Raw genomic sequence first — 12,348 nt, 5'->3', positions numbered from 1 at the left:
TTTTTCGGCATCCGGGCAGTTTCTATCGTTCCAAATGGTTAGGTCCGCCCTCCCGGTGAACCAACATCAACAAATCGAACAACGCCTCATGAACGTCTTTACACAGCGCCTCGCGATTGGCGGATGAAGTTTTGAACAGTTTAAACGGTTTCAGCGGGTGACGGCGGACAGAAGAGGAAAGAGACATTCAGTGGAGGGACTTTACACATGGGCTCTAGGGAAAATACGATAATTCCTTTATTTTAGATAGTGTATTATCAAGTCAATATGCAATAGAGTTAGGTTTGAACGTTAGCGGAGCAGCGAACACCGGATTCTCTTTCAACAACTTGGATATCAAAGGTATTTAACGAGAAAAATATCGCTAGCGTTAGCTAACGTTAGCTGGCTGACGTTACATCGTAACATTAGCCATATTAAACCTGGCGAAGAAACGGCAAATAAAAACAACAACTATGGCCAGCTACCTAGTTGCATTTCTCAGTTTTCTAGTATTAGAAATCTAGTATTTGTCATTGTAGCATTTCTTGGTATTGCATGATCGATTAGCACATTTCACTATGCACCTGTGTAGATCTATTCAAAGCTTAGTCATATGGTTTCGCATGCTCTGTAACTGTTTTTAATTTTAACGTAATGTTCCAATGCTGCAGTTACACTAAGACGCTTATTATGGAGGGATCGATCACACTAAGTTACCTCAGCCCATAAAAAACCGTCCACGAAAACTTAAAAACATGCACATGCGCACATCTTGCATGCTTTGTTACCTGATAGCTAGTTGAGCAGTAAGCAATGTCAAAATCAAAGGAGGACATCCGGCAAGTAATTTGGCCAGAAATAGCTGTGACTTAGCATGACATTTTGATGATGGTGATTTTAGTAACACATCCGTTTGTTTCTAGTGTTTAATAACTTGTAGTTCGTCTACAGAAATTAGTGCCTTGGTTCACATTGTTTGCAGATTTGCAGCTTGCAGGTGATGTACGTTAAGGTTTTCGAGATGGGAGAAAATTATGATAGAAATTAGAAGATCAAATTTATTCATAGATGGAAATGGAGTGGAGATCCAACCTGCTAGTGAGGGGAAGAGAAAGGGTTCTCACCCACTGGCAGTCATGTTAAAGGAAAAAAATCACCCATTAACAGCCTACCTAGAATTTCTGGGCCCATGTTTTTGTTTGGTGTATTTTCTTGTTGCATTACAATATGCGACCATATTTTGTTAACTGGAGTTAGCCAGATAGCATTTGAGTGGTTTAAGACAACTGTGTCTATGGCCATGTTAAAAAATAACAACAAAATATATGACAGAGGACAGGACCAAGACAAATATTTATTGTCAGAACACAGGAGAAGATATGACAGCTTCAGTAGCAAGACACAGAAAACATGAATTTTATCAATGGCATCTTCAATGATCAATGTTATCTGCCTTCCCCTTCTTTTCTGTCATGTTCTTCCCCTCTGACTCTCTTCCAACCTGTAGAAATGTCAGGTAGAAAGGAAGATTACACACATGAACATACATGTGTCATCAAAAATAATAACAAATGGATTGCTAGCCTGAACGGCCTCCAGATGTCACTGCAATTCCATTCCAACTCCATTTGTATTTACTTGCCTCTTGAGTCCAACTCAGTCTGTCTTTATTTAACAGTGCAATCTTTCCCTTAGGCTGCCACCATGAACTCTGTATCATCTGTACGGTCCCTCATGCAAATGTTTAATGGCAAAATACAAGAATTCATCGGTGACATTGATGATGTCCACATGGTTTGGCTCGAGGAGATCCAACAAGAAGCCAACCGCATGTTCTCAAGGTAGGCTTGAAGTAACATAAAAATAATCTATAATCTAAATAATTGTCTCAACTTCCTTTCACAGGGATCCACCTTCAAAATTTAGTTATGTTAAATTGTGATTCTGTTACTTCATGACCATTACACATTTTTTTTTTTAAGCTTTTGCTTCATCTTGACATAGATTTGTCTTCAAGCTACTTGCTAAAGTAACAGTTTCTTTTTCTTTTTTTCAGTGATTTTAGTGCCGAGCCAGAATTAATGCCAAAAACTCCGTCCCAGAAAAAGAACAGTCGCAGGAAGCGTGTATCTTTGGGGCGTCAAGAAGAAAATCAAGCCAAGCGACGGTTTGTTGCTTTAGTGACATTTTCCTTAAGGCTATATTTTCACATTTCTTAAAACCTGTACAGGGTTGAACATTTTGTGCTCTTTTACACTGTAAATAAACTTTGCTTTCTTGTCCAGATTTTCAAAGGGAAAGCGCAGCAACCTTCGTGGCTCCTCTGTGAAAACACTGAACCTCATATCTGAAGATGATCCTGAGGCTTCCACCTCTGAGGCCAGCCCCATAAAGCCCAAACGGAGCACCCGCAGAAACAAACAAACACAGCCTGAGGTGGCAGTGGATGCAGCCCAACCATCTCATGGCAGCTGTGAAGAGAGTTCTGTGCTGAACGAGGAGCTAGCAATGGTTGAGGAAGAGAAGGACGACAAACAGAGCCAGGTGAACGATACAGAGACTGAGAGAGAGCCAGACAGGTCATCAAGTACAGCCGCTTCTCCACCTAAGATGCCCTCACCTGAGGTTGTTGTGAGTATCTCTGCATCAGACCGCTTGTCAGCTGAGATGGCTAAGAAGCCAGAAGCCTCTCCTGGCCGCACGGCGACTAAAATTGCAATAGCTGCCTCACCTAAGAGTTCACGGCGGAGCTCTGTGCGGCACTCCCTCAAGCTGCGGCACTCCCTGGCAGGGCTGCGCCACAGCATGACACAAGAGTCAGTGCGCCGGGCCTCCAGACGTTCTTTACTAAAGAAGAAGGCTCGCATGGGCGACTCCACGAGCAGCAGTAATGTCAGTGGTGAGTAATGAGCCGCATTTGCTGGAACGTTGCCTAAGTGTGGTGCATTTGTAGGGAGTTTGTCTTGCAAGGTCCATACATTAAATCTGGTTAAGCAATAGGTTATATTGTTATTTTTGGCTAATACATTTTTTTTATTTCCATTATAGAGGACTCTTGCATGGAATCTGAAGGGGAAGAGGATGGACAGGCGTAAGTGATGAGTAAAATATTTTTTATGCATGGGTGAATGCACCGTCTTCCTTGTGTAAAGGATGAATTGGTTGTTTTTTAAACCAGACCTAAGCTTGTTCAGACTACAGTTTGTTAGAGATGCTGACTGGGTGGGACATTAACAGCAGCCGCCAGGCAGATGCTGCTACATTTTGACAGTGGCTGTTAAGTTTGTCTACTACTTAACCAGCCACTTTGGCAGGTAAAAGGCCATGATTCCAAGGTCCAATTCTATTTTTTTTTAAAAATAAAAAAAATTAAATGATGGATAAATTATGGAGTTGGACCAGCCACTGTGGCCAGAGAATAAAAGGTTAGTTCCTTCCCTGAATCATGGCGGATGTATGTTTTTTACTGTAGGATGTTGGCAGCTGGAGTTGCAGATGCAGAGGTCACTCCAGAGGTATGAATATGAACCTTTTTTATGTCTAGAACAATGTCAAGCATTATAAATTAAATATTATCAGTTGCGCTATTGAATAGCTGATATTTATTCTTGATTTTTATCAAACATAGGAAAAGATGAACCAGAACACGGATCGCTCCAGTGGGCGCATTACTCGCTCTATGGCTGTAAACTCTCCCACATTGGCACCTTCCACTTTGTTCACCAGCAAGCTTAAAGCTGGCACACCAGACAAGAGATCAGGTACTGGGACTCTGAATTTCATTATAAACTGTTCTTGTTGAACTGTAAACATGACTTGGTAACTGATAGACCAGGTGTGTACTATTATACAACTTTGGAGAACTGTTGAGGGTACTTATGCATGTTTTTTTTTTACATTTGTGTTCATAGTTGCCAGTGAAAAGAAGCCATCTTCACAGTCAAGCCTGAGGTAAGACACAAAACTTTAACAAATATTTGCTTCTAGTTGTAAATGTACAAAACATGCAATGTGGCACCCCTGGTTCAAACTAGGGCTGCAACTAACGATTATTTTCATTGTCGATTAATCTGTTGATTATTTTCTCGATTAATCGATTAGTTGTTTGGTCTATAAAATGTCAGAAAATGGTGAAAAATGTGGATCAGTGTTTCCCAAAGCCCAAGATGACGTCCTCAAATGTCTTGTTTTGTCCACAACCCAAAGATATTCAGTTTACTGTCATAGAGGAGTAAAGAAACCAGAAAATATTCACATTTAAGAAGCTGGAATCAGAGAATTTGACGTATTTTTCTTAAAAAATTACTCAAACCGATTAATCGATTATCAAAATAGTTGGCGATTAATTTAATAGTTGACAATTAATCGATTAATCATTGCAGCTCTAGTTCAAACACTGTTGCGGGTTTTATTTAAATGCTTGCATATTTGAAAATATACTGTACATATTTCAGAATATATATATATATATATATATATATATATATATATATATATATATATATATATATATATATATATATATATATATATATATATATTTTAAACTGTGCAATTTGCCCCAACTTTCGATACCTTATGTGATTACTAAACACTGGTTTTACATATATTTTGTGGCTTGCATTTTCAAACACTGGGGTAAAATGGACCTGTATTTTGAGTTATAATGGGCTAAGACAGTTCTAAAAATCGAATTTTCATTTCTGTCTCCAGGTCGCGCCAGAGCACCAAACGCAAAGCACCTGACAGTATAGAGGAAAGCCCCACGAAGAGGGTCTCTCCTCCAAAGAAAAGTCAAAGTGTAAGATGAGAAAATCTTGCTGGGTGTTAAGGTTTAAAATAATAAAATTGGATTTCTTAATCAAAGAACTAGTAATGATATGTGATTGAAACTTAATACGGGTATTTTTAATTTTGTTTAGGCAATGAGGCCCAATATGAGATCTTTTCTCCACACCGTGCAGAAGAATCAGATGCTGATGATGACTCCAAGTTCCCTGGGCCGAACCGCTGTTATCAAGTCCTTCATTAAACACACCACACCTTTGAAGTCTGATCACAAGGTTAGTCAGCAATCAGTGTCACATTTAGTAATTTAGGGGTCGTGGAATTTCTGGAAATTCACAAAGTTTTGAGCTAGGCTAAATGAGATCTGGGAATTTCTACTTCTATGTAGGGAGCAAGATGTAAAAAGAGTCACATTATATCTCGGGGAAATGGAGTAACTTAAGTAATGAGTAAGCCTTGATGTTCTTTTCACTACAGTGGAAGCTATCATCTTTCCCTTTAGAACTTTTTGGAGCTCAGAACAACACAAGGAAAAATGCAAATTCTTAAGTGACGGAGTAAGAAATCCTCCCCTGTAGTCATATGCCGTCACAGAAGTCACATTTACATCAGGCCCAAATTGGGAACCGTGGGTAATCTGTTGGTTTTAACACAGTTGAATTTCCATAGAAAACCTCACATTTGGTGAGTGTGTGCTTTGTTTTGAGGATATTTTGGCAAACGATCTTGTTTAGCAGTCAAATTATGTGGTTGGTCTTCTTATATGGATTTTTTTCTCCTTTCCCCAGTTGTCTAGTGGTGGTCTAGTGGTAAGTGTAAGGTTATGGCACTGTGTAATATGTGGGCATTTGGTGGTCTCTAATAGTCTGTTGGGCAACTTGTGTCTCCTCATTCACCACTTACTTCTTGTACACTTGACCCTCCCCCATCTGCACTTGTACACAGACTCTGAAATTGTCTTTGATTTCATGGGTCACTAATCCTCAGTCTTTGCAGTGTTTGATGTAACAATCCTTTTAAATAGTTACCGTAACATCACCATTTACTGTGTTTAAAACTTATTTTGTGATCTGTAGTAGAAATTGAAGGGGAAATCCAGCTTAAAACAGAAGACACGTTACTATGATCTAGGAGAGTTCAATATATAAGTTACTGGTCCGCTAAGTTTGCATCCTGTTTCTTGTCGATGGAGTCAGTTTCAGAGAATACTATTTGAGGAAATCAGACTATAACCTCGGCTGTATGGTTTATAGCTTTGTGGCATTTTTACCAATACACAGGAGCTGATGTAACTATCCCTTGTGCTATGTGTGTAGAAGTCTAGCTTGGATATTGAAGGAAGGAAAGGGTAGATGAGAATGAGTGTGTTGGTGGGGTTTTGAAGTTGGCACCTACCATAGATGTTTTGTTGAATTAGACCCACAACACCCCCAGAAGGCTCAACAGTAAGTTCTAGGTTCCCAGAACCACAAATCTCGATGAACTCTGTAAGAACATAGCAATAAAACAAATTCTGTCTGGGTGGATTTTCGCCTAAACTAATCCCAGGATTATGGTGCATTTTGTTTTGGGAAGTCATCTGTTTCCACATTAATACCACCCACCTGCCACTTTGGAACCATTTGACCTTTACCACCTATTACTGTACCATATTGTCTGCTGTCTTCTAACAACATCTGTATCTAAACTCCACTGTAACTTTTTCCTCCTAGTCAAGAGAGCGCCTGAAACTGGAAGCGCTTAAAAAGAAGCAGGAGCAAGAGGAGGAAAGAATGAAGAAAATGGAAGAGGACAAGAAAAAGAAACAGGATGAACTCAGAAGGTTGGCACTCAATGTGGAATTGCATTCTGACTGGACATATGCCTGTCTGCCATGGACGTTGTCTGTCTGTTTTTAGTTGGCTTGGTTTGAATTTGTAATTTATTTTTTAAATGTATTCATTAATTTCATGTTTTAGGAAAAGGGATGAGAGGCTGAAACGAGTGGTTGAGGCCAGAGTAAAGGAGGAACAGAAAGAGGAAGAAAAGAAAAAGAAGATTGAGCAGAAAATGGCTCAGATTGATGAGAAAAACGATAAGGTGTGTAATCAATTTGATTACTCTCTGAGTCTACAGTACTTAAATGATAATCCATCTCAAAGCAGCATGGGCACTTCAGTCTAACGATCTTTGCCGTTGTGCCTGTTTGATCACAGCTCCGTGTCGAGCGGCTGGCAGAAGAGAAGGCCAAGAAGAAGGTGGCCTTGAAACGTCAGGAGCTGGAGCAGAGGCGGAAACTGGAAGAAGAGGCTAGAAGGAAGAAGCAAGCAGTGAGAACATTTCTCATTTTTGTGTCATAGCTCAACTTTGTCTGTTGGGTGTATATTTGGTTTTCCACATTCAGCAGCGAAGCCCCGCCGCTGCAAAGTGTTCTTTCACCCCCCCAGTGGATGATAAAGTGATAACCTGTTTTGACAGACTACTTATTGCACATAGCAGTATGTTTATTGTTTACCTCCCACTCCACTATTGAGTACAGGCCACACAACACGTTCATCCGGCACAGTAACTGAGATGGGCTGTATCACATTGTCCTCACAAACTTGGATTTATTTTGCCTAAAAAGATTCTGTGTTTGTTGGTGGTTGTTGTTGAATTGGTTAGTTGTCGAAATTGCATGGACAGTTGGTTTTTCTTTGGGAAATTTGTTAGCCCATCTCTGGAGTTTCAGTTGCAAAGTGCGCACCGGCCTTTGAACAGGGATCCAAAGAGGTCATTTTTCATGATTCAAATTGACTGGTTTATCATGACTCGTGTTTAGCTGAAGCACATTTTGAGTCTGTCAGTAACTTGAATTTAAAAAAAAAAAAGTTGATTGCCATGTAACTTTTGTTTACCTTCAGATAGTGATGAGGCTTTTCTTGTTACCTGTCTTTTTAAAAAAAAAAAAACACAAAGGAGGAAGAGAAGCGCCAGCAGGAGCTCCTGGCCAAGCAGAAGGCGGAGGAAGAGGAGCAGCGAGCTCGCAAGCTGGCTGAAGCCCGCAGAGCGCTGGAGCTGAAGAGAGAGCAGGAGAGAGAGAGGGAGAAGGAGTTTGAGAGAGCGAGACAAGCTGCTGCTGAAAGGTTGGTCATTTATTTTTAATGTAACTGTGGTACAGTAGTAGCATAACTAACTAGCCTATTTATCTTTTGAGCATGATGACAGTTCATTAAATTGAAATTTGCGTTGGTGAAGGTGGTAATTAAGTGTGGACTGGTAGGAATTGCATTTATTTTCGTTCAGAGTTTGTTTTGCTGACTTGAATCCTGTTCTTCAGGGAGCGAGCAGAAAAAGAAAAGGCTCTGGCTCTGCAGCGGGAACTGGAGAGAGCAGCAAGAGAGAAAGAGAGAGCAGCAAGAGAGAAAGAGAGGAGAGACTTGGAGGAGAAAAGAAAGGAGCTTGAGGAAAGGAGAAAGCGGGTAAGCATCTGAAATTGGGAACCAAAATGTCTTTAACATGTACTTCAAAGGGTTATTTCATTGTTTATTAGTCCATTAGGAAATTGGTTTTACAGTGTACAGACATCGGATAAGAAAAACAATGGCACACATTAGATTATATACAATATGTACACATTTCAGGACACAACAGTCTTGCTTCAAGTCAGTAACACCGTGCTGGCAATGATTTACAGGCCTGCTATATATTTATTTATTTAACCTTCATTTATCCAGGGTTTATCAAGTTTGCAGAGCACACATGCTGTTTTTTCCAGCAATGCTTTACTTCACATTCATACTGTTGGCCACAGAGCAGCTTCATTGGAGCAACTGATACCAAATAGATGACAAAGAGCCTTCAGAGGAAAGTGCATAAAAATCAAATTGCATTTATCAACCATAGATATTGTTAATGATTCATAGCTCATTTGTCGTTTATAGTTACCCCCTCCCCCATGTAACAACTGCTTGATGAACAAAAATAACTCATCCAAATTTTAAATGTGAATACATTATTCTCCTGTTAAACTAGGAGGAGCAGCAGAGATTGGCTGCAGAAGAGAGGGAAGCTGCTAAAGAGAGAGAAGCTGCTAAAGAGAGAGAAGCTGCTAAAGAGAGAGAAGCTGCCAAGCAGAGAGCGGCTGCTGCCAAGAATGTTACTGCTGCTGATGTTCAGGTGAGCGGGCGGGAAAGAAATAATATTAATTTTGGGTTTAACACTTGAATGTTAGTAAATGTTGCCTTAAAGGGGAATTCTTTTCAATTTAATAATTTGCATACATTGCAATGGCCTATGACATGGGATCATGTGTCCATGCACCGTAGTGAACATGAAAAATATTTCTCTTAAAAATGACCACGATACTTTTTTAAAAAATTATTGAGAATTGACAATGAAGCGAAAAGCAGACCTGGAATTGATAAAAATCCAAATAATGCAATACAACAACACATGCAGTAGTAAATGTTTACCAACTCACTGAAGTTTCCTTGGGCATAGGAAAAAACATTTGAGCACTAGGGTCATTGTTCTCCCCCTTAAGCTTGTATCATTTGTTAAGACGTTCGATAAAGGCCTTAAGGTGCAGGCATCCCTTATGGAGGACGTTTCATCATCAGTGATGTATGAACTAAATGTGCTCCACTTCTCTCTTTGCTCCTCTCGGCTCTCTGTCATGAAGACCCCTGCAGGGAAGGGTGCTGCCCTGAATGTGACTGTGGATATCGAGGTAAAGGGAGAGTCCTGTGATAAATCTAACCATAGCCACTTGGAAAATAAGAGGACAAACATTTTATATTAACCTTTTGGTACTTAATCAGTTTTCATCTTAAACCTAGACCGAGATATAAACAATAAGAAATATTGTGGAATTGAACTTAAAAAAAAAAAAGCTTATTGCCTGTGTTTGTGTGTGTGTGAGAGAGTCAGTAACGGTTATTAGCACAAACTGAACTTTATTGGGCATAGAGAAAATGTGTACAAGCATGTATTATTGCAGTTTTAACAACTATTTCAGTATTAACAATACACATGCATGATTTTAGTTGAATGAAGGTATTTTATTGTCTGCTATGTTATGCAGTGATCAAAAGACTGATATGTACCACTTTTCTTCTCGATCCTCTCAGCGTACTGTAATGAAGACGCCTGTAGGAAAGGGTGGCGGCCTGAATGTGACTGTGGATATTGAGGTAAAGTGTGCCGTGTTGGATATAACTTCATCATGCATGAGATGGCAGTCATTTTATAGTATTTTGGTATATGCGTTTTATCCATTTCTGTCTTAAACCTAGGTAGAAATGTTACACCAAACGGATCAGTTTCTCATCAGAATTCAAATAATGCTTCAAAATACATATTTTGTCCTTTCCTGCAGCAATCTCCTCAGTCATATAGCATCACTCCTAAGGGCGGCAACAAACCTGTTGTTTTGAGCAAAAACCCTGAGGATTATGGGATGGACCAAAATAGTGACGACTCGACCGATGACGAGTCCGCACCAAGGAAACCAATACCATCATGGGCAGAAGGTATGCATGAACTATTGTACTTGTTATTTATTATGATGATACATGTCTGTTCAGTCTTCACAATGTGTCTGAGCCGCTGTAATCTTATAGATTATGAATCCATTTTACTCTGACACACTTTGTAATGCGTGAGTTTGGAATCAAAATTGAGTTATTCACATATTCATGATCTTTGAATGTTACTTTGCTTGTGGTGTCTTGTTATTTTTTTAAAGAACCTTTTTAGGGTTAAATATCTAAAAAGAGAGTACATAACAGTTTTGCCAGACGGGACGCTCAGTATCTCAGAGCTGCACTCTACGCAGATACAACCTTATCATTTCAAACTCATGACGATGCAGTCTGTATATAGTCTGTACATCATGCTTAAATTTAACACTTTTTTTTTTCCTCTTCCAAGGTCACAATCTGCAGCAGACCATCATGAAACAGTACTTCAATCCTCCCGATCTCGACTCGTTCTTCGGAGCGATTGAACCACCAAAGCTGGAGAACATCTTTTATAAGAGCAAACCTCGCTATTTCAAACGCACCAGCTCTGCAGTTTGGCACTCACCACCTCGAATTGGAAACCACTTTTAAACACTGGGAAATGGGGTCAGGGGTTTCTTTTAATATCTTTCTTTATTCTCTTAAACTGTTTGTATAAAGTTTAATATCTGTCTTCAATAAAGTAGAGTGTTCCTTGGAATGGGATTTTTTTGTTTTTTTCTGGAGTTTTTTTCTCAGGATTTTGTTTTTTTCCACTTTTCAATGTAACATCTTTGTTAAGATTTAAGCATTTGGAATATTTTGTAAAATACTACTATGGTTTTAGGTGATAAATAAATGTAAATTGATGCTTTGTTTTTGTCTTGTGTGTAAACATCATAACAAAAGTGGCCTGTAAATCCTCGAATTTGTATAATCTTTCAAGTGATGCATTTCCATAAAGTCCCATGTTAGAGATTTAATTTAAAGGGTTAGGGTTATGAGTCCCTCAAATTAGCAGGTAATGCTCTGAATTAATTTGACAATGTGTGACAGCTAAGTATCAAACTGTTTTCTCCTCATCAACGTGTATGCGTTAAAGATGGGGTTTGCAGCTGAAAATCTTGCAATTAGCATCTTTCAAATACAATCCTAACTGAAAATATATATTTATTTAAATGGCTAGGTACTTGGTAAATAACGACCCATTCTTCATCCAGAACCTACACCAAAGAAATTACACGGATAGTATAGGTAATATAAACTGTTAATACACATCTTCGTGTCCCAATGGTAAATATCCCTAATAATAACGAAATATAGGTGTGCTTGTAAATGAACTCATTTGCGGTGTGTCCGCAGTAAGATCACTTCTGGTGATTTTGCCTTCAAAATAAAACGATGGAAATTGACTCATTAAGGAGTACATTAATTATTGGGCTGAAAGCCCTAGCAAAAAGCATATCATTGTATTTTTGGGGAATGTTCTGTTAGAAACTGAATTGAAAGTGGACCTGTTTAACAGCTGTACAATAGATTGTAGATTTTAACATTATGGCCAACTTTCTGAAATGAAATGCGTCCAATTTCCTTTCTTGACCTTTTATAAAACCACTTTGACTTTTGATTTTCAAAATCAAGCAAGGAAAATAATTAATTTTACCCATTTCCTTAAATTTTAAGTTTGGAAAAGGCAAAAAAAGGTTTGTGTTCATAGGACTAATGTTATTCTTTTCCTAAGCAAAACTACACAGCAAAACTACTACTATATGATTATTATAGTGATACCATAGGAGATAAAAACATGTAAACTCAGTTTGTACTAGTGAGTACCACAGACAGTCCCTATAGAAATTATAGGATTCATTAGTGATTATGGGTGGTGAAAGATGATAATGAGATTTTAACATTTTACATAAATTTAAAAATGACTGCACAGTAACTGTCCTCGGGCATATGAGTCAGAAAATAGTTTAAAAACAGCTTTTTGATTTTTTTATGAATTTCTAACCATTTCTACATTAGTTGGGTTTGAAAGGTATCAAGTGTTTAACATTACAACCTTTATTTTGAAAACAAACAAACCAGAAGGTAAGTAAATTCTGCTTGATGTCCG

At 38.7% G+C, this 12,348-nt stretch overlaps 1 protein-coding gene across 1 annotated transcript; it reads left to right on the top strand.

Moving 5' to 3' along the window:
* The first annotated feature begins 117 nt into the window (after positions 1-117).
* On the top strand, positions 118-11,115 carry incenp (inner centromere protein). The gene is made up of 21 exons (XM_071904766.2): positions 118-342; positions 1,678-1,823; positions 2,039-2,149; positions 2,268-2,881; positions 3,031-3,073; positions 3,455-3,497; positions 3,611-3,743; positions 3,894-3,933; positions 4,696-4,783; positions 4,905-5,045; positions 5,559-5,579; positions 6,483-6,592; positions 6,729-6,849; positions 6,966-7,079; positions 7,708-7,874; positions 8,069-8,210; positions 8,764-8,907; positions 9,413-9,460; positions 9,861-9,923; positions 10,109-10,262; positions 10,663-11,115. The coding sequence occupies exons 2-21, from the start codon at positions 1,687-1,689 to the stop codon at positions 10,842-10,844; spliced, it is 2,616 nt and encodes an 871-aa protein (XP_071760867.2). The 5' UTR covers positions 118-342; positions 1,678-1,686; the 3' UTR covers positions 10,845-11,115.
* Positions 11,116-12,348: the final 1,233 nt, after the last annotated feature.

Source organism: Centroberyx gerrardi, chromosome 4 (genome assembly GCF_048128805.1).
Source record: "Centroberyx gerrardi isolate f3 chromosome 4, fCenGer3.hap1.cur.20231027, whole genome shotgun sequence".
Taxonomy (NCBI): Eukaryota; Metazoa; Chordata; class Actinopteri; order Beryciformes; family Berycidae; genus Centroberyx; species Centroberyx gerrardi.
Note: the sequence above shows the minus strand (reverse complement) of the source record. Positions and strands in the feature narration are given on the sequence as shown.